This window comes from Mus caroli, unplaced genomic scaffold (assembly GCF_978045245.1).
Source record: "Mus caroli unplaced genomic scaffold, Mus_caroli_1 scaffold_9, whole genome shotgun sequence".
In the NCBI taxonomy this organism is placed as follows: Eukaryota; Metazoa; Chordata; class Mammalia; order Rodentia; family Muridae; genus Mus; species Mus caroli.
Window position 1 is genome coordinate 127,633,880 of NW_028227264.1, and position 19,003 is coordinate 127,652,882.

Consider the following 19,003-nt stretch of genomic DNA (forward strand, 5'->3'; position numbering starts at 1 on the left):
TGTCCTAATAGTGGCTCATTGGTCTACCTCTGCCCTAATCCGTCAGTTTTTGATAAGCAGAGACTCTTCTTGGCTACTAACCCCATTTAACCCAGGGCATTGTATACAAAACCAGTCAAAGGATTTTCAAATAGATCCTTAACCACCTCATCTGAACTCACGCATGGAGACAGCGAATTAATCTAGAAACTTCCCTCCTCGCCTCCCCCCAGGGCGCCAATGTCTCCAAGCAGAGGGCAAAGGCGCGCCCCTAAAGGCAAACTGGCAAAAGCAGCTCCTCGCTAAAGGAGCCCGGGCGGGATCCGGACAATCAGAAAAACAGCGGGGTGGTCCAGGCTTTAAGGACGAAGCCGTTTTTCCAAGGATGCAACCGGCGTTGCCGGGCGTGGTGGCTTTGGCACATCCCGGACTCGGGCGGCTGAACTCGAGGCCAGCCTGGGTTTGCGGCAGGCACCCTTGTCTAAGACAAAACGACCCCTGCACATCGCCTTGGGGCCTGCTGTACACGCCGCGGCATCCCACCGCCTTCCTGGGCGGCCCCGACGTCTCTCGGGGAGATCGCCAGCGAGCGTGCTCAGGCGGTTGGCGGCCAACGGCCTGCTAACGCGAGACGGGAGCCCGGGAAGACAGGCGCGAACCGGGCAGCCGGAGGGTCGAGGGGAGGGGCGGGCCCGGGAAGGATCGCGAAGGAGCCTGGAGGCCCCGCCCCTTCCGTAGAGATCTCTAGAAAACCGCGCAGAGCCTGGAAACGGCGACTGCGCACGCGCGGCGGCCGGCCCGGGCATTTTGCTGCGTCACCAGCCGCCGCCCGGCCTCGCCACCCCTCGCGCGCACGCACGCTCCTTCTCCGTCCTCGCGCCCGTTTTCCTACACTTTCCTTCTCTCCCGGGTTGAGGGAGCCGCTCTCCGCGCGGTGCATTCTGGGCATCGAGGCCGAGCCCGCCGCCGCCGTCGCCTAAGAGGAGCGAGGAGAGGCCGCGACCGGGCAGAGACCGCCGGAGTCGCCGCCGGAGAGGAGTCGACTAGCCAGCCGCCGCCAGCGAGGCCCGCCCACCCGTTTGTCTGGCCCTCTGCCCCGTTCACCATGTGAGTGCGACATCCCGCCGACGGAAGGTCGTCCCGGAGCGGAGCGAGGCCGCGCCGGGAGCCCCGGCTGCCGGGAAACGGCCCCTCGCCCTCCCCCCACCCTCGGCCCTTCGCCTTTCTCCCCGCCCGCGCTGGTGGCAGCCCTGCCGTGGGGTGGGAGGGCCTGCATCCTTGTTCCTGTTACCGTTGGAGGACATTTTTCCTCCAGATGTCCGTTTCCCCCATCTCCAGACCGACCCCCGGATTCCTCGTGCCAGAAATCCCACTTTTCTTCCCTAGACAGCCTGGCTCTCTCGGAACTCTGGGAACTTAGCCTTAGGCCCTAAACTCGTGTGTGAGCTTTCCGCCATGAGGGCGCCCGGAGCCGTGGAGTCCTGCCGCTCGGTGCTGATGCCCGGACCCGGCAGGACCGGGCTGAGAGCATTTGTGGGTGCCGCCGTAAGCCGGTGCTACCGGCAGGGCACCACGCGGCCCTCGGCGGCAGGCACTGCTAGGCAACTAGAGGGGGCCATGCCGTCACCACAACGAAACTTCCCGTTCCCACATCTCTGGTCTCTTGAAAATGGTGAACGTTAGCAAATACGGTCACCTCCTTGGCAGCGAGTAATAGTTACTATGGAGCAGGTAGTTCTGCACGTGTTTAGTCACAAGATACTTGTGGACTCTTTCTCTGTACCTCAAACTTTGGGTGGCATTTCGTCATGCTCTTTGTATGCGGAGGTGAAACAGGTATAAAATGACCATCTCACTTGCCTGAAGATCTCCATATAAACATATGGAGGTTACAGATTATTTTAACCTAAGAATTTTAGCCCTTATTTTTCCAGCCTGGAAAACTTTCAAATATGAGAGAATTGAATTACAGTACTTGAGGGGTGGTGTAGGTGGCTGCTATGCACGGCACTAAAAGTTACGGATTGTAGTTGAAAAAAAAAAAAGTTTAACGATTGTACAAGTTTAAGTTTTAACTGCTTGCTTGAATGGCTAAAAATCTAAATGGATAGAAGATGTCCTAGAGCCAATTAGTGGCTGAGAAACAGATCCTAGAAGACCATGTAGTGCTAGAAAATGTGTAAAGAAATTTGGAGGAGTCCCCCATAAAAACCAAGATATGTAGCAGGTTTTACATTTTAGTTTTTCATTATAGTAATTTTTTTCATGTGTGTGTCCCACCTCCGTTTTCCTGGAGGCAAGAGGACAGCCTGTGGGAAGAAGATCTGTGGGGATACAACTTGTCAGGTAGAGAAACCGAGAGCCTTCACTTGCTCAGCCATCTCACCAGCATGGATTTAAATTTTACCTTTGAAATGTTAGGGATTGAACCCCATGTTAAGAAAAGGCTCTCGAGTGTGACTGACCTGTATTCTGATGTCATGTTGGCTTTTTAGGACAAGTTTATGTAAAAACTTCCATTTTGATGTTTAATTTTCCAAAATGTACAGAGAAAATTAATTGCTAGGTAAAACATAATCAATTTAGTAGATAAACATAGCCAAACAAAACATCTTTTCATCCAGAAGTAGCAATTTAGGAGGTAGAGAGATTGCGCAGTGATTAACAGCATTGGCTACCCTTGCTAAGGACCCAAGTTCTATTACCAGAACCGATAGTGCCTGCTAAGAGCAGAGGTGTTAGTTCTGAATCTGGAGTTAGAGGCAGTTGTGAGCCACCCTACGTTGGTGCTTGGGTGCTCTTGCAGAAGCAAGAGCAATGGGGTGTGGATGTTCTGTTTGTATATGTTTTGTGTATCTGCATGCAGCACTGCTAGAAGCCAGCCCAGAAGAGAGTGTTGGAAACCCTGGAGCTAGAGGGTTGTGAATCACCATGTGGGTGCTGGGGTTAGAACCCTGGGTCCTCTGGAAGAGCAGCTAGTGCTTTTAACCCTTGAGCCATCTTTCCAATCTTTGTTTGGGGGGGGCACTCTTGGTTGTTTTTTATTTTGTCTGTTTTGGTTTTTTGTTTTTTGAGACGAGTTCTCCCTGTGTAGCTCTGGCTATCCTGGAACTTGGGCTGGAGATACACCTGCCTCTGCCTCCCTGAGTTCTAGGATTAAAGGTGTACAACTCCTGGTCCTATTACCTTCTTTAAAGGGATAGTTTTTTGAGAAAGGGTCTATGCTGCCCTAGGTGGCCTAACCTCCCAATATGTGGGAGGATCCCCCATTGAACTCCTACTTTCTCCCTCCACTTCCCAAGTATTGGAATTATAGGTGGTGAACAACTTTAAGATCAAAGCCAGATAGGTCTATATAGTGTGCACACATCTCATTTATTTTTGTTTTGTGATGAGGTTTCTGTGTGAACCAGGTTTGCACCATTGTGCACATTTTGAAGAGGTCAGATACCTGGTCTTTTTAAAATGGTCATTATACAGGGTTAAAGAGGTGGCTCATCCTTTAGCGGTCATACTTTTCCAGAGGATCTGGGTTCAATTCTTAAACGCCACATGGTGTTTGACAACAGATTTCAGGGGATCAGGAACCCACTTCTGGCTTCTGTGGACACTGGGTCCATAAGCAGAGTCCTTATGCACATGGAGGCAAAAGACACGTAGTAAAGAGGAACAACTCCCTCAAGGGTAAAATGTCCAATATATACCATTTTGTAAACATCAAGCCACTTATGTAACTATTCTTAGAATTCTAAAGTGAAATTGGAAAACTCTGGTTGATAGTGTGTAGTTTAATGTTTGCTGTAAACAAACTTTCTTTGAGATAGGATAGGGTCTTACTATAGCACCGGCTATAATCTCACTGTATGGTCCTGGAACTCATGTAGACCAAGGTGGACTTGAACTCAAGATCAGACTGCCTCTGCCTTCCAGGTACTGGGATTAAAAGTTAAATTCCACAATGCCTGGCCTGTTTGTTGAATTTTTACTCTGCAAAACTCCCAAAATCAATTCAGCTTTCCAAACTTTTAATAAGCATGTGGTATATGGTTCAAGTTTGAGAAGAGTATCTGATGGTGGCCTTTGTTCAATGTTGATTTCCTAACCACTGTAACCTGGCAACTGATTATCCCTTTTTTCTTGCTGAGTTAGACTTTAACTAGAAGGCATAGAAACAAAGTGGCAAAATTTGCTGGGTTGTAGGTTACTCCTGTTGCTATTTTTTTGTTTTGTTTTTGTTTTTTTCGAGACAAGGTTTCTCTGTACAGCCCTGGCTGTCCTGGAACTCACTTTGTAGACCAGGCTGGCCTCGAAGAACTCAGAAATCCGCCTGCCTCAGATATCCGCCTGCCTCTGCCTCCACAATGCTGGGATTAAAGGCGTGGGCCACCACGCCCGGTTTCCTATTGCTAATTTAAAATTACTGTTTAATTGTATTTTTTCGTTTTAAAGAACTAGAAGCCAAAATATCATTTTGGATCTTAAGTAGCTACTGATATTTCCTCCTTCACACCAGGTAGACAATATAAAATAGATGATAGGGGTTTTGGTGGTTTGGGGTTTTTAAGTAGGTCTCACTGTGTATGCCAGGCTGACATGGAACTTGTAATCAGTCCTCCCACCACCCAAATGGTGAGATTATAAGCATGTGCCATCATGCCCAGCTTTGTATAGATTCTCAAATCTAGAATTGTATTTAAAATCTTACTACCAAGACAGAATCAAGGTTTCATTCACATGTGCTAGGCAAACTGCTCTACCACTTTGCTTTAGCCCTAGCTCTTATTTATTGTATGGATGGACTGTTAGGGTTTTGAGGGGGGGTGGATTAAGACAGGGTCTTACTCTGTAAACCATACTAGCCTTGAACTCAGATCCCCAGCTCTGCCTGCTGAGTGTTGGGATTACAGGTATGTACCAACCCCTCCACTAACCCTCATTTTAAAGTGAATCACAGGAACTACTGAAAACCCAGCTTTGAGACCCTAAAACAACACAGGTCTAATGCAGCTAAATCTCTTCAAACTGATGCGTGCACTTAGGTGGTTTCTCTTGATCTTCAACTGTGTGTCATTGGATTGCTCTCTGGTGTAAAATGTCTTGTGACTTTCCTCTATGGTGCCCTAATGTTACCTTGGCACATATTTTGAGAAACAAAGATTTATTTAAATCTCCTTTGCAGTTTTTTGTTGTTGGGGTTTTTGGGTTATGTTTTGTCTTTTAGGCAAGCTCTTGGGGTCCAGTTGAGGCAGTCTCTCTGTAGCTGGTCTTGAATGCACAGAGACCTACTTGCCTCTGCCTCCTGAGTTCTGGGGTTAAAGGTGTGCATCATTACAGCCAACTAACTTTTTCTTTTTTAAGGCAGGGGGTGCTGGCCTGGAATGCCTGCCTTCACCTCTCAAATGTTGGGATTACAAGCATAATTGACTGTGCCTGGCTTTCCATTAGCAAAACTGTGGTATCTCCTTTGTCTGGTTCTTATTACAAACTGATACAGGTAAAACTGTTTTCATTCTCTTGTGAACTCCTGATCCTTCTGCCTCCCTGTGGAACACCAGCCCTGCAGGAAATTTGATGCAGTTTTCAGCCATCTAGGACTGTATAGTTAAAACTCCCTCATTAACAAGATATTCTTTTAAAAACACTGAAAAGAAGATAGGGAAAATAGTACAGCCAGGAAAGCCCTTGCCTACTGATAAACACGAGGATCTATACATAATCAGTTTCTGTGATTATATGTGTGTGTGGCTACACATAATGTATGCTGGTGTGTGAAGGCCTGAAGCTGAAGCTGAAGCTTGAGCACAGTTATCCTACATTGCCCTATTAGTTGGAGTATAGCCTTTAAATTGCACAGAGAATGTAGACCAGGGTGACCTGGAACCTACAGAAATGCTCCTACTTTAGACTCCCTAAAACACCATTCCTGGTTCAAGGAAGAGCTGGGATTCCAGTAAACTCCCCCCCAACCCCCAAACAGACAGGGTTTCTCTGTGTAGCCCTGCCTGTCCTGGAACTCACTCTGTAGACTAGACCAGGCTGGCCCTGAACTCAGAAATCCGCCTGCCTCTGCCTCCCAAGTGCTGGGATTAAAGGCGTGCACCACCACGCCCGGCTTCTGTAGCAAATCTTAAAGTTGAACTAAACTATGTCTCACTTAAAAAGTGAAGTAGTGGTTAGTAATGCTGGGAGACTTAAAAGGTCCAGTACTTAAAAGCTGGGTGCAGTGATGCCAGCTTTTAATCAAGTGCCTGGGAGTCAGAGCCAGGCAGTTCTCTTGGGTTGGAGGCCAGCCTGGCCTACATAGTTCCAGGAAAGTTAGGGCTATGTAGAGAGACTCTGTCTGAAAAAACTGAGCACTTCACTGTTCTTGAAGACTTGAATGGTTTCCAGTACCCATGTGGAGGCTCACAGCCTTTCCTAATTCCAGGTCAAGAGGATCAACATCCTCTTCTGACTTACGCAGGCAAAACCCTCATACACACAGACCTTAACAAAAAAAAGTTGTGGTTTTGGTTGGTTGGTTTTTGAAAGTATAGAAAAGCATCACGGAGCCATCATCGCCTGCATATATAAATGGCCTTTGACACGGGAGTCCTTTAGGACTATTTGGTCAGAAACATCTTTTAGTTGGGGTTTAACACCATAGATTAAAGGTGTGCGCCACCATACCTGGAGTTTTTTAAAACAGATTTATGTGTATGTGGGTGTTTGCCGCCGGTGTTTATTGGATTTCTGAGGAGGCCATAAGAGTATCTAGTACTTTGGAGGTGAAGTTACAGTCTACATGAGGTACCGTTATGTAGCTGTAGGTGCTAAGAACTGAACACAAGTCCTTTTGTTTTTGTTGGTTGGTTTGGTTTTGGTGTTTTAATCAAGACAGGCTTTCTCTTGGTAGTTCCTGACTGTCCTAGAACTCACTCTGTACAGCAGGCTGGCCTCAGATTCCTATGCCTTTGCCTCCTAAGTACTGGGATGTACACTGCCTGACTTTAAGTTCTTGAGATGCTAATCTATCTCTTCACTCCAGCATCCTAAATCCTATTTTCCCCCAATTATTTCAAGTAAAACCAAGAGAAAAAAATATAAATATACATGTGGGACTTGATTTGTAAAGATTGTATTGTAGATGCTACTGTAAGGCAGATTTGGGGCCTAAACTGTTGTGAGACCTTACCATTACTAAAAAGTGAGTTACAGCTGGACATGGTGGTGCACGCCTTTATTTAATCCCGGCACTCAGGAGGCAGAGGCAGGTGGATTTCTGAGTTCCAGGACAGCCAGGGATACATAGAGAAACTCTGTCTCGAAAAACCAAAAAGAAAAAGAAAAAGTGAGTTACTTTTGGCTATTTTTATTTTCTAAGTAATATTTCTAAGATGATATACTCTTTCATTTAAGAAACACCATCCCTGTCTTCTCATCTGCATCCTCATCTCCCCTTATAAGGGCACCAGACATATTGGAAGTTTTAGGATTGCACTTTCAATTTCCCTTTAAAAGCTCTGTTTCCAAATAAAAGTCTCATTCTGAAGTACTAATTATACAAACTTCAACGTAAAAGATCAGACAGAAAACAGGTCAGCCCATAATGTTGATTACTTAATATGACTGAGGAAATAAGGTGAATTTCTTTCCTGGTTCTCCCTGCACTCCACCTCCAGAGTTCTGAAATTGAAGACTTGTGCCACCACTGCCCACCTAGGTTCCCATGTCTTTTTTTTTTTTTTTTTTTAAGATTTATTTATTTATTATATGTTAAGTACACTGTAGCTGTCTTCGGACACTCCAGAAGAGGGCGTCAGATCTCATTACGGATGGTTGTGAGCCACCATGTGGTTGCTGGTATTCAAACTCAGGACCTTCGGAAGAGCAGTCAACCACTGGAGCCATCTCTCCAGCCCCTCTTTGTTTTCTTTTAAATACTTTAAATGCATAATTATATAGAGAGTTTGGTTTTTCAGGGTGGGGTTTCTCTGTGAAGCCCTAGTTGTCTTAGAACTCACTGTAGGCCAGGCTGGTCTGGATCTGAGAGATCTGCTTCTTTCTTTCTGTAATTATAAAGGTGTGTGTTGTGCCTGCCTGGCTCATTGATATTTTTTGTGTGGATGGTTGCGGTTTTATGTAGGGTTGTCTGGGTTTTTTTGTTTTGTTTGTTTGTTTGTTTTTTCTTTTTCGTATTTTCTTTCTTTCTTAATTCTATCCATCTTACAACTAAAACCCTCACTGCCTGGCAATAAAAACTTTGTCAGGTGGTTGTGGCATACACCTTTAAACAGAAGCAGGTGGATCCCTGAATTCAAGGCCAGCCTGGGTGGGCCGGCCACATGAGATCCTATGGGGATCAAGGCAAAAAAGAGGGCTGGCTGGCAGGGAAAAATCTTGACATTTTCTGCCATCCAAACAACCTGAGTTTGATTTCTAGAACCCACAAGACTGAAGGAAAGAGCCAACTACTGCAAGTAGTTCTGTGGCTTTACAGGCCCATTGCTGGGTACCTGTGTATGTATACATAAAAAGAAATGTTTAAGAAGAAATAAAAAACAATACCAACTGATTATATCAATAATAAATGTTACAAGGGAAAGGGGTATTTGAAATCTGATATCAAATCAAACTAAACAAGTGATGTACACCTGTTACTTAACCTGCACTTAATAGCAAAACCCATCAGGGGATATAGTTAATAAGGAAAACTCAAGACATCTGCCAATAGGTACTAACAAGATAGTGTTTATTTTATTTTATTCTGGCTCGCTATTGTCTTTTGAAATTGGGACACTACCATATGTCATTTTTCTAGACTTTATATTATTTGCTGTGTATACATTTACCACTGGACATGTGTGGAAGTCAAGACAACTTGCAGGTGTTTTCCAAAACTGGGTGCGTCTCAGGGGCCACCTCAGGTGGCTACATACGGTCCCTCCTATGGCTTTGTGTGCGCTTTGTCTATTGATTTTGGATCCCCTGGAACTGGGGTTACACGTGGTTGTGAGCTGACATGTGGATTCTGGAGCCCAGATCATCTACAAGAGTAGCAAGTGCTCTTTGCCCCCGAGCCATCTCTCCAACCCTTCAACCCTTGTTCTTGTTCTTGTTCTGTGGGACAATAGCCTGGTGTGTACTCTGAACCATCCTAAAATTGCAGTCCTCTTACCTTAGTCTCCTGCAGTCTGGATGACTAACACCTTGCTGTATATTTTTGTTCTAGGCTATAGTATATAAAACCCAGACCCTGCATATGCTAGGCAAACATTATGCCACTGGGATATGTCCCTGCTAATTCCCAGTTACTAATGTTGAAAGCAGGGTTGTAAAATAGTACATTTATTTGAAGGTGCCTAATTATCTTTATAGTTAAATCTGTGTCTCTTAGTTGCAGTAGTGTTGGTTTAAAGAATTATCACCTCATGATTGACTGGCATTAAATGTTAGATCTTAGCTTCAAGTCCTGTTAACCATGGTGAAAGGGGGGGTATTTTTGGGTTGGGTGGTGTTTTGTGTGTTTATTTTTGGTTTCCTTTGAGGTTTTTTTTTTTTTTTTTTTTTTTTTTTTTTGAGATAGGGTTTCTCTGTATAGACTTGACTGTCCTGGAACTCTGTAGATGAGACCAGGCTGGGCTCAAAACCTCAGAGGTCCCACTGCCTTCCTACTTACTGCTGGGATTAAAAGCTTGAGCCACCACCGCCTGGCTTGTTTGTTTTCAAAGCCTACTTTTTGTCCTATGATAAATGAATGGCATTGTGTGGGTAGGGCAAGGAAGGATCAGGTATTCAAGGCCAATGTGGGCTACTTAAGAAGAGCCCTGCCTCATTCCCTCATCTCCCAGAATAAAGTCCCTGTTAGCAAAGTTTTAAGTCTTCCTGAAAGTACTTTGTTGAAGCCTTTGGAATGTAAGATAAATGTAAAGTGAAATTTAAACTTGTGATGGAGAAGAGAAATAAATTACTATGTTAAATATGAAGTTATAAATACTCAAAGAATTCCTTCTTGAATTTATCATTTTCTCTACTTATAGGCAGCCTGCTTCTGCAAAGTGGTACGATCGAAGGGACTATGTATTCATTGAATTTTGTGTTGAAGACAGTAAAGATGTTAATGTAAACTTTGAAAAATCCAAACTTACTTTCAGGTAATTTGCCTTTTGTCTTATTTAAGGTGTCTATTATTACTGTGATGAAACACCATGATGTTGGGTGGAAATGGATTATTGGGCTTATGGATCCACTGTTAATCATCAAAGGAAGTCAGAGCAGGAACATGGAAGCAGGACAGAGGACATGGTGGAGTGCTGCTTACTGGCTTGCTCAGCCTTTCTTACAGAATCCAGGGGTGGAGGCACGCACAATGGGCTGGGCCCTTCCCTATCAATCACTAAGAAATGTACTATAGGCCTTCTCACAGTCTGATCTTATAGAGGCATTTTCTCCTTTGAGGGTCCTGTCTCTAGGATTGTGTAGAATTGACATGAACTAGCCAGCCACCTTTCTACATCAGTGTTACCCAAAGCTTACTGTATGTAATTGGCTTTTTAATCTCTTTCTCTGTCTCACTTTTTTTTTTTTTTTTTTTTTTTTTAGTTGTCTTGGAGGAAGTGATAATTTTAAGCATTTAAATGAAATTGATCTTTTTCATTGTATTGATCCAAATGTAAGTACCATTGATGCTTTTTTCTGATTTAAATGATGAGAAGCTGGGCATGCTGCTGTTATCTTAGGGTTTGTTGCTGTGAGGAAACCATGACAGGGCAGTTTTTATAAAGGGAAACGGGGCTGGTTTACAGCTCAGGGATTCAGTGCATTGTTGTCATAGAGGAAAGCATGATGGCATGTAGGCAGATAATTGTGCCAGAGAAGTAACTAAGGGTTCTACACCTGGAGGGGCAAGAAGAGACTAGGCCTGGTTTGAGGTTCAGAGACATCAAAGCCCACCTGAAGAGGCACACTCCCCCCAATAGTGCCACCCTTCCCAACAATGCTAGTCCCTATGAGCCTGTGAGGCCACTTTCATTTAAACTACCACAATAATAAACATTAAATCTTTAATCTGTTTAGCCTAACAGTTTAGACACTATCAGCAACCTCTCTTCCTACACATTTTTCATTCTGTCACTGGCAAAATGACAGAGTACCTTTGAAATCTTTCTATCTTCTATCAGAAATTTTGAGTAGCCAAAAAGCTTGTTTGGAAAGAATTTTTTAAAAATGAACCTATAAGCTGAAAGTTTAGGAACTAGAGGCAAGTCAGAAAAGCTTTGCCTACGTAGAAAAACCATCTCAGAGGAAAGAGACAAAACTTTGTGTAGAGGATCCCTCAAAACTACTAATACTCAGGGGGCTAATTGTGGACGATCTTGGGTTCAAGACTGGGCTGCACAGTAACAACCAAATTATGAAGGTCCAGCTCTGTTATAGAGAACTTTCCTAGCATGTTTCAAGGTCCTAAGTTTTATCCCTGGGGGGGGGGGGAGCTGTTTTTATCATAGCAGAGACGAGTGGTATGATGATGCTTTTGTTGTAGGATTCCAAGCATAAAAGAACCGACAGATCGATTTTATGTTGTTTGCGAAAAGGAGAATCCGGCCAGTCATGGCCTAGGTTAACAAAGGAAAGGGCAAAGGTAGGTGAGGTTTTTTTTCTGTTTGAGTATTTTAATGTTTTAAGAATTAAAAATGGGGCTTTCTTACTCCTGCTTCTTTCCCTTGCCTCTTGCCCCTTTGCTCTCCCTCTCTCCCCATTCCTTCTCTCCTCCCTCCCCTCTCCAAGTGGTCATGGTTGGCCTCTACTTCTCCACTTTCTCTCTGCTTTTCTCTGCCTCTGCTACTCTCTTAACTCCCCTCCCCATGCCCTGAATAAGCTCTATTCTGTCTGCTCTTTGGAAGGTCCTGCGTTCAATTCTCAGCAACCACATGGTGGCTCACAACCATCTATAATGAGATCTAGTGCCCTCTTCTGGCCTGTAGGCAGAATCTTTTTAAGCCTAAAAATAGATTTTTATAATTGTAAAAAAGCTGGTATTCTATACTTGGCTTTCTCATCAAATGTCATAAAACCAGACCTTAATTGATAAGGATCTTTTGCATTGGAGAGACAAGCTTTTGCATCAGGTGTGGTGGCACGCTTGAGGCTAAGGCAGAAAGGTTGTGACATCAAGACTAGCTTGCCTCGGTGTCTTAGTTACTATTGATGTGATGGAAAACCATTTGAAACAATTTGGGGAGGAAAGAGTTTATTTATTATATTGCTTATACTTCATATTCTTTTTTTTTTTTTTTTTGGTTTTTCGAGACAGGGTTTCTCTGTGTAGCCCTGGGTGTCCTGGAACTCACTCTGTAGACCAGGCTGGCCTCGAACTCAGAAATCCGCCTGCCTCTGCCTCCCCAGTGCTGGGATTAAAGGCGTGCGCCACCACGCCCGGCTATACTTCATATTCTTAGTCCATCATAGCAGAGCAAGAACTTGGAGTCAGGAGCTGATGGTCCATGGAGGGTGTTGCTTGCTTCTCATGGCTTGTTCAGCTTGCTGTTTCTTACAGAACCCAGGACCGCCAGCCCAGGGATGACCCCCACCCCGAATGAGCTCAGCCCTTCAATCACTAATTAAGAAAATGCCTTACACCTGGATATGGCATTTTTCTCAGTTGGGTTCCCTCCTCTCAGAGGACTGTAACCAGTGTTGAGGTGACAAATTAGCCAGCATACTAATGAGTTACTTGGTTACCATAGGGGAGCAAAGTTTGGTGACATTCAAGATTCAAGGAACTGAGGATAGGCTGGCAGGGTGAAGGTAGATTACTGCCAAACCTGAAGGCCTGAGTTCTGATCATAAGATGGTACAAGGGGAAAGTATGTTAGAAACAGGAGTATGTATTTCTTTGAATTTGAGGCCAGCCAAGTACTTTCATAGTGAGGTACTGTCTAGACTGTAAACAGTGGCACTAGGGTAGCTCAGTTGAGAATGCCTAATATGCACAAAGCTGTAGGTTGGATAGAACCTAAAACAGCATGACCTATAATCCATCTAAAGACGGATTAATAGTTGAATGTTAGCCTTTGTAAATTGGATTAATTCCAGGTATCATGCAATGCTTCCCAATAAATGTCTTTGTATGAAAGGTTAAGTTGGACAGTCAAAAATGATTCCTGGAGCCGGGCATGGTGTCACACGCCTTTAATCCCAGCACTTGGTAGGCAGAGGCAGGCAGATTTCTGAGTTTGAGGCCAGCCTGGTCTACAAAGTGAGTTCCAGGACATCCAGGGCTACACAGAGAAACCCTGTCTCGAGGGAAGAAAAATGATTCCTGGACTTACCCTCTTGGTTTCTTGTGGATTTTTCTTTTTGAGCTGATTTTATGTCCCATTACTGGTTATGAATAACTTGGAGGTGATATTGTTGATCTCTAGCTTAATTGGCTCAGTGTGGACTTCAATAATTGGAAAGACTGGGAGGATGACTCAGATGAAGACATGTCGAATTTTGACCGTTTCTCTGAGGTAAGTTTTTTTAATTGCATTTTCTACCCTGTTCCCATAATATATTCTACACAGTCCTTTTAATCCCTTTTTTCTTTTTCCATTTTAATGTGTATGGATAGTTTTTGCCTGCATATATGTGTCTGTGCACCACTTGGGACATGGTCCCAAGGCAGAGTCTGAAGGTGGTGTCAGGGTCCCTGGTAATGGAGTTACAGAGGGTTATAAGCCAGTATGTGGTTGTTAGAAATCAAACCCCAGCCTTCTGCAAGAGTAACAGGTGCGGGCTGGTGAGATGGCTCAGTGGGTAAGAGCACCCGACTGCTCTTCCGAAGGTCCAGAGTTCAACTCCCAGCAACCACATGGTGGCTCACAACCATCCGTAACGAGATCTGGCGCCCTCTTCTGGAGTGTCTGGAGACAGCTACAGTGTACTACATATAATAAATCTTTTTTTAAAAAAAAAGAGTAACAGGTGCTCTCAACCACAAAAAGGTCACCCTTTTTGGTTTTCTGGACAGAAACCCGTGTAGTCAGGACAGGTCACAACTGCTTATAACAATATTTCTAGGGAATCTGGTAGCCTTTATCATGTCTGGTCTGTTCAGGCACCAGGCTTACATGTGATGGACAAACATCTAAAGAGATGATCTTAGGGTGAAGCATTCCTTTGAGACAGGGTTTCTCTGTGTAGCTCTGGCTGTCCTGGAACTCATTCTGTAGACCAGGTGGATCTCTTGAGTTCCAGGTCAGCCAGGGCTACACAGAGAAACCCTGTCTCAGGGGATGGATGGGGAGGGGACAGTTATTGTTGATCAACTGGTAACCCTAACCACTGAGCCATCTCTTCAACTCCCCTAAGAAGAATTTAGAAAAATAAACAGGACCATCATGGTGTGGTGATTTTTTTTGAGACAGGGTTTTTCTGTGTAGCCCTGGCTGTCCTGGAACTCACTTTGTAGACCAGGCTGGCCTCGAACTCAGAAATCCGCCTGCCTCTGCCTCCCGAGTGCTGGGATAAAAGGCGTGCGCCACCACGCCCAGCTAGAGACCATACCATGCCTCTTAGAGGTGATGGAACTCTTGGCTTTTTTCTTTTTTTTTGTTAAAGATTTATTTATTTTACGTATATGGGTACACTGTAGATGTGCAGATGGTCGTGAGCCACCATGTGGTTGCTGGAATTTGAACTCAGGACCTTTCTTTGGAAAAGCAGTCAATGCTATTAACCGCTGAGCCATCTCTCTAGTCCAACTGTCTGGAAGTTCTGTGTACTCCAGGCTGGCCCCAAATTTACTGAGATGTGCCTGCCTTTGTCTTCCATATGCTGTGTGGATCAAAGGTGTGGGCCACTGTGCCACCCTCCTTTCTCTATTCTTTTTCCCACTCTCACCCCCAAAAGACTGCTATTGTTTTAGGGCTGAACATACTATTCCTATTGTATGTCTGGCTAAGACTTATTTGCATGGAAGCCAGAAGAGGCCATGGGATTGATCCCTTAGAACTGGAGTTACAGGTGGTTGTGGTCCTCATCTGTGTGAGTGCTGAGAATTCCACCCAGGTTTTTTGGGAAAGCAGCTAGCGCCTTTAGTTATTGAGCCGTCTCTCCAACCCCACCTTCACTCTCACGTGCATCTTTCTAAGCTATCTTAGGTCCTGAAATCAAGGATAGCATCAAGTATTTTAAGTTTTTACTTTTCTTACAAAGTGGCGTGTAAAGTTATTTCCCTTAAATTTAGGTATGAAACTTTCTCATATCTTCTAGTTAGTAGGCAGAGGTGGCAGTTGTTAGGGCCACCCTAGGCTTAAGAATCACATCTCAAAGGTGCTTGTTGTATGACCTCCCTCACACAGGAGTTTTTTCCTTACCTACATTGGCTCCTTTACTGTGGGGGCCATAAGGATGTCAGATTGCCCTGCAATTGTCAGAGCAGTACATGAGTCATTTTTCCAGCTCAATACATAGTTTTATCAGTTGCATTTTCTGCTATATGTAGATATCTTCCTGGGTGAATCTAGCAAAAAAAAAAAAAAAGATTTCCTATATCCTGCCATATTGGCCACTAACTCAGGGTATCGTTGAGGGTGATCTTGAACTTCTGAATCTTCCTGCCGCTGCAACCTGTGTACTTTCTCTTTCTTGTCTTACATTCAGCCTTTTATAGAAAGAGCGTACTTAAAGGTTCTTTTGCATTCATTCATTCATGAGAACTTATGCTGTCCCAAACGCCTATTCTGGAGTGCCGCTAATAAAGCTGAATTTAACATTTTAAAGCTGATTTTTTATTCTTCAAATAGATGATGGATCACATGGGTGGTGATGAGGATGTAGATTTACCAGAAGTAGATGGAGCAGATGATGTAAGTATGTGTGCCCCTTAACAGAAGTTAACTTGCAATGATCTTATAGACTCACTGTTGCCCTCAAGAGTGCAGCCACCCACATCCTTAGTCTACCCCTGTCTTGTTTCCTTTTGGGTAGGGAGGGGATTCAAGACAGGGTTTTTCTGTGTAGCCCTGGCCCTATCTTGTTTCTTAATATATTAAAAGATTTTACCTAGTAGGGAAATTGTTTTTTGTGAACCATTAAGGATCATATTTTAACAAACCATTACATAAAGATTAAGAGTTGAAAGATTATCATTTGACAAGGATAGAAATGGGATTTAAAAGCAAGTCAGAGACTATAGTAATAAAAGGATGTGAATGCACTGAGGATGGTGTACTCTACTACTTTAGACATTATCTCCCCAGAAATGTGTTAATATCTTAATATAAACTTACATAGTTGGGAGAATTCTCAGCTTTAGTATATAGAATTAGAATTCATTGACTTCTGTGTATAAATTTTTCCTTTCATTGAATGCCAAGAAAGGTTGACCCTTTGGGTTCTTGGGGGAGAACTTAAAGATGGATCTTCTGCTACAAAGCCATTCACTTTAGGAAAATAGGCCTTGAGTTTAAACGCATCATTAAAGCCGGGAGTGGTGGCGCACGCCTTTAATCCCAGCACTTGGGAGGCAGAGGCAGGTGGATTTCTGAGTTCGAGGGCAGCCAGGGCTATACAGAGAAACCCTATCTCGAAAAACCAAAAAAGGGAGGAAAAAAATACAATACTTAGGATTTTTAAGGTACACTATTCTGTAAAGAGATATATGTATAATCAATTTGGTAACTTTTTCAAATTTTCTTCTACAGGATTCACAAGACAGTGATGATGAAAGTGAGTCTTGGGGTTTGGGTTTTTTTGGGGTTTTGTTTTTGTTTTTTAATATTTCTGCTGCAGTGATTGTCCACACTGAGAATAACTTTCAGAGCAGACACCACCTATATTTTCTTTTTTAAGCACAAGAGTGGTAGAGTACAGGTTAGATGAAAATCCTAACCACCACCAGGAAAAGTGGAGGGAAATGATACTTTTTTTTTTTAATTATTATTATTATTTTATGTTTTACCTGAATATGTGTCTGCACTGTATGTATACCTGTTGCCTGGGAGGACAGAAGAGGGTATCAGAGCCCTTTGATGTGGAGTATAGCCAGCTATGAGCAGACATATAGGTGCTGGGAGTTGAGCCTGGGTTTTCTAGCAGAATAACCAGAGCTTTTAACCTCTGAGCCATGTCTCTAGCCTCCAATAAGGCACGGACTAGAATTAACTTATTAGGAAGAAGAGGGCATTTCCAGGGATGGATATTGGCTAGTGAACTAAGAACCAAAAAGTCTTGTCACATTCTTAGAAGGGGCTTATTATTTAAGGTGTGCTTACATGTTCAGTGTATAAGTGTTCACACAGGGTTACTAGGGAGCTCTCAGTTTTGTTGCCTCCATTTATATAAGTGTTAGGTTCTCTTGTAGGCCTTGCTGACTTGTCTGTAAAATTCTTTCAGAGATGCCAGATCTGGAGTAAGGGCTGTTGTCATCGCCTGGATTTTGAGAAAGGAAAATAACTTCTGCAAGATTTCACAATTGAGAAAACCCCTGAGTCGATAGCTCTAAAGACAGATATGCTGTACTTGCCTCCTCTAACCCAGTTGTCAACCTTTTTTTTTTCTTTTTTCTTTTTTCTTTTTCTTTTTTTTTTTTTTTGAAAGGCTTCACTAAGGGTTGATTATGTACCATTGTATGGGGTGATTTAAGTCAGCTAAGGTAGTATCCTTATGCATGAACATTTCCCAGGATTCCATGAGGCAGTTGATCCTAGGCAACTGCTCCAGCAGCTCAGACAAATAATTGCATTTCATCTAAGTCTTTCATCATAACACAATTACTTACACATTAGGAAAGCTCTCAGCTTAGGGAAAGATGAAAGTTTTAGATCCTAGACCATGGACTTAAAGCCCAAGGTGGAAACAAATTGGCTAATACCTTAAACTGATACCCTGCCATTCTTCCAGGATACCTTTCAGAATTATTCCACTAAAGTTTATTTTTCAAAAAAAAAAAAATGTACTTTACATCGTTGTATGTGATCACTTGTCAGTGTTCAGGTGTATTTTAGCAAAAACTAGTGGATGCCCTAACTTAGATGGTTTTTGAAGCCTATACATTTGGTATTGTTTGGCCCTTAAGCTTTTACATCTCTTAGCATGGAGGACAAAGAAAGCTGTACATTGTTGCTTGAGAGTATGTACATTTTAGACCAGATTTGTATTTGCACAGTCAGTATGGCAAATGAGTGGAAAATGTTAAATACACTATTGGATTTTTTTTAATTTTCTGTTTTGATTTCAGCTTATGCCCTGGCTGGAAAACCTCAATTTATGTTCATGACAGTGGGGATTTTTTTAAATGTCTACATTCTTTCTAATAAACTGTTGGAAGATTTCTTGGCTGTCCTTTTAAGTGTCTGTTTGCTGTAATTTCATGTATTTACCCCTTACTGGAATGGAGTTTGTTTTTTTGTTTTGTTTTTTTGAGGGAAAATTTGGAACTGGTCCTGTTTGACAAAGAGGCTTGCTGTACTGTCACAGGAAACCCTGTAAAGTGTGTCTGTAAATGGGAGACTGTGGGCACTTGGCAGCAGCCAGACAAGTGTTGTGACTTGACTGAAATAAAAGTGAATGTGTTGTCCTCCTGTACATTTTCACTCCTGCATTAGCAGTGTCACCTTGTACGGCTTTGATCCAGATTGAGAACCACTGACGTAAAAGTATGTTCCAGTGCTCTAAAGCTAATAGTGATAACGAACACACCACACTCATCATTTTAAGGAGATACTACCTGAATTCAAAGGAAGGGTTTTAGGAGGGAGGATTGGGGCGGGGGGGGGGGGTTACTGTTTTGTTTTTCAGATTTTATGTGTACATGTTTTGTCTACATGTATGAATGTGTACCCTGAGAGTACTGGGGATTGAACCTGTGTCCTCTAGATGTGCAGGCAATGCTCTGAACTGCTGAGCTATCTTTCCAGCTCTCTGTTTTTGTATTTTGATTGGTTCCTGCTAGGGAGTATAAGGTGGTCTTGACTTTAGCAATCCTGCTTCCACCCTGAATGCTAGATTGTAAGTACTGCACCAGTGTGCTCAGATTTTAATGATGTTGGGGTGGATT

General features: G+C 43.4%; 1 protein-coding gene across 1 annotated transcript; it reads left to right on the forward strand.

The window, feature by feature from the left end:
* Positions 1-731: 731 nt before the first annotated feature.
* On the forward strand, positions 732-18,531 carry Ptges3 (prostaglandin E synthase 3). The gene is made up of 8 exons (XM_021174273.3): positions 732-1,086; positions 9,999-10,112; positions 10,561-10,630; positions 11,501-11,599; positions 13,383-13,472; positions 15,750-15,812; positions 16,650-16,674; positions 17,341-18,531. Coding segments are annotated over exons 1-8 (483 nt in total). The 5' UTR covers positions 732-1,084; the 3' UTR covers positions 17,361-18,531.
* The last annotated feature ends 472 nt before the right edge of the window (positions 18,532-19,003 follow it).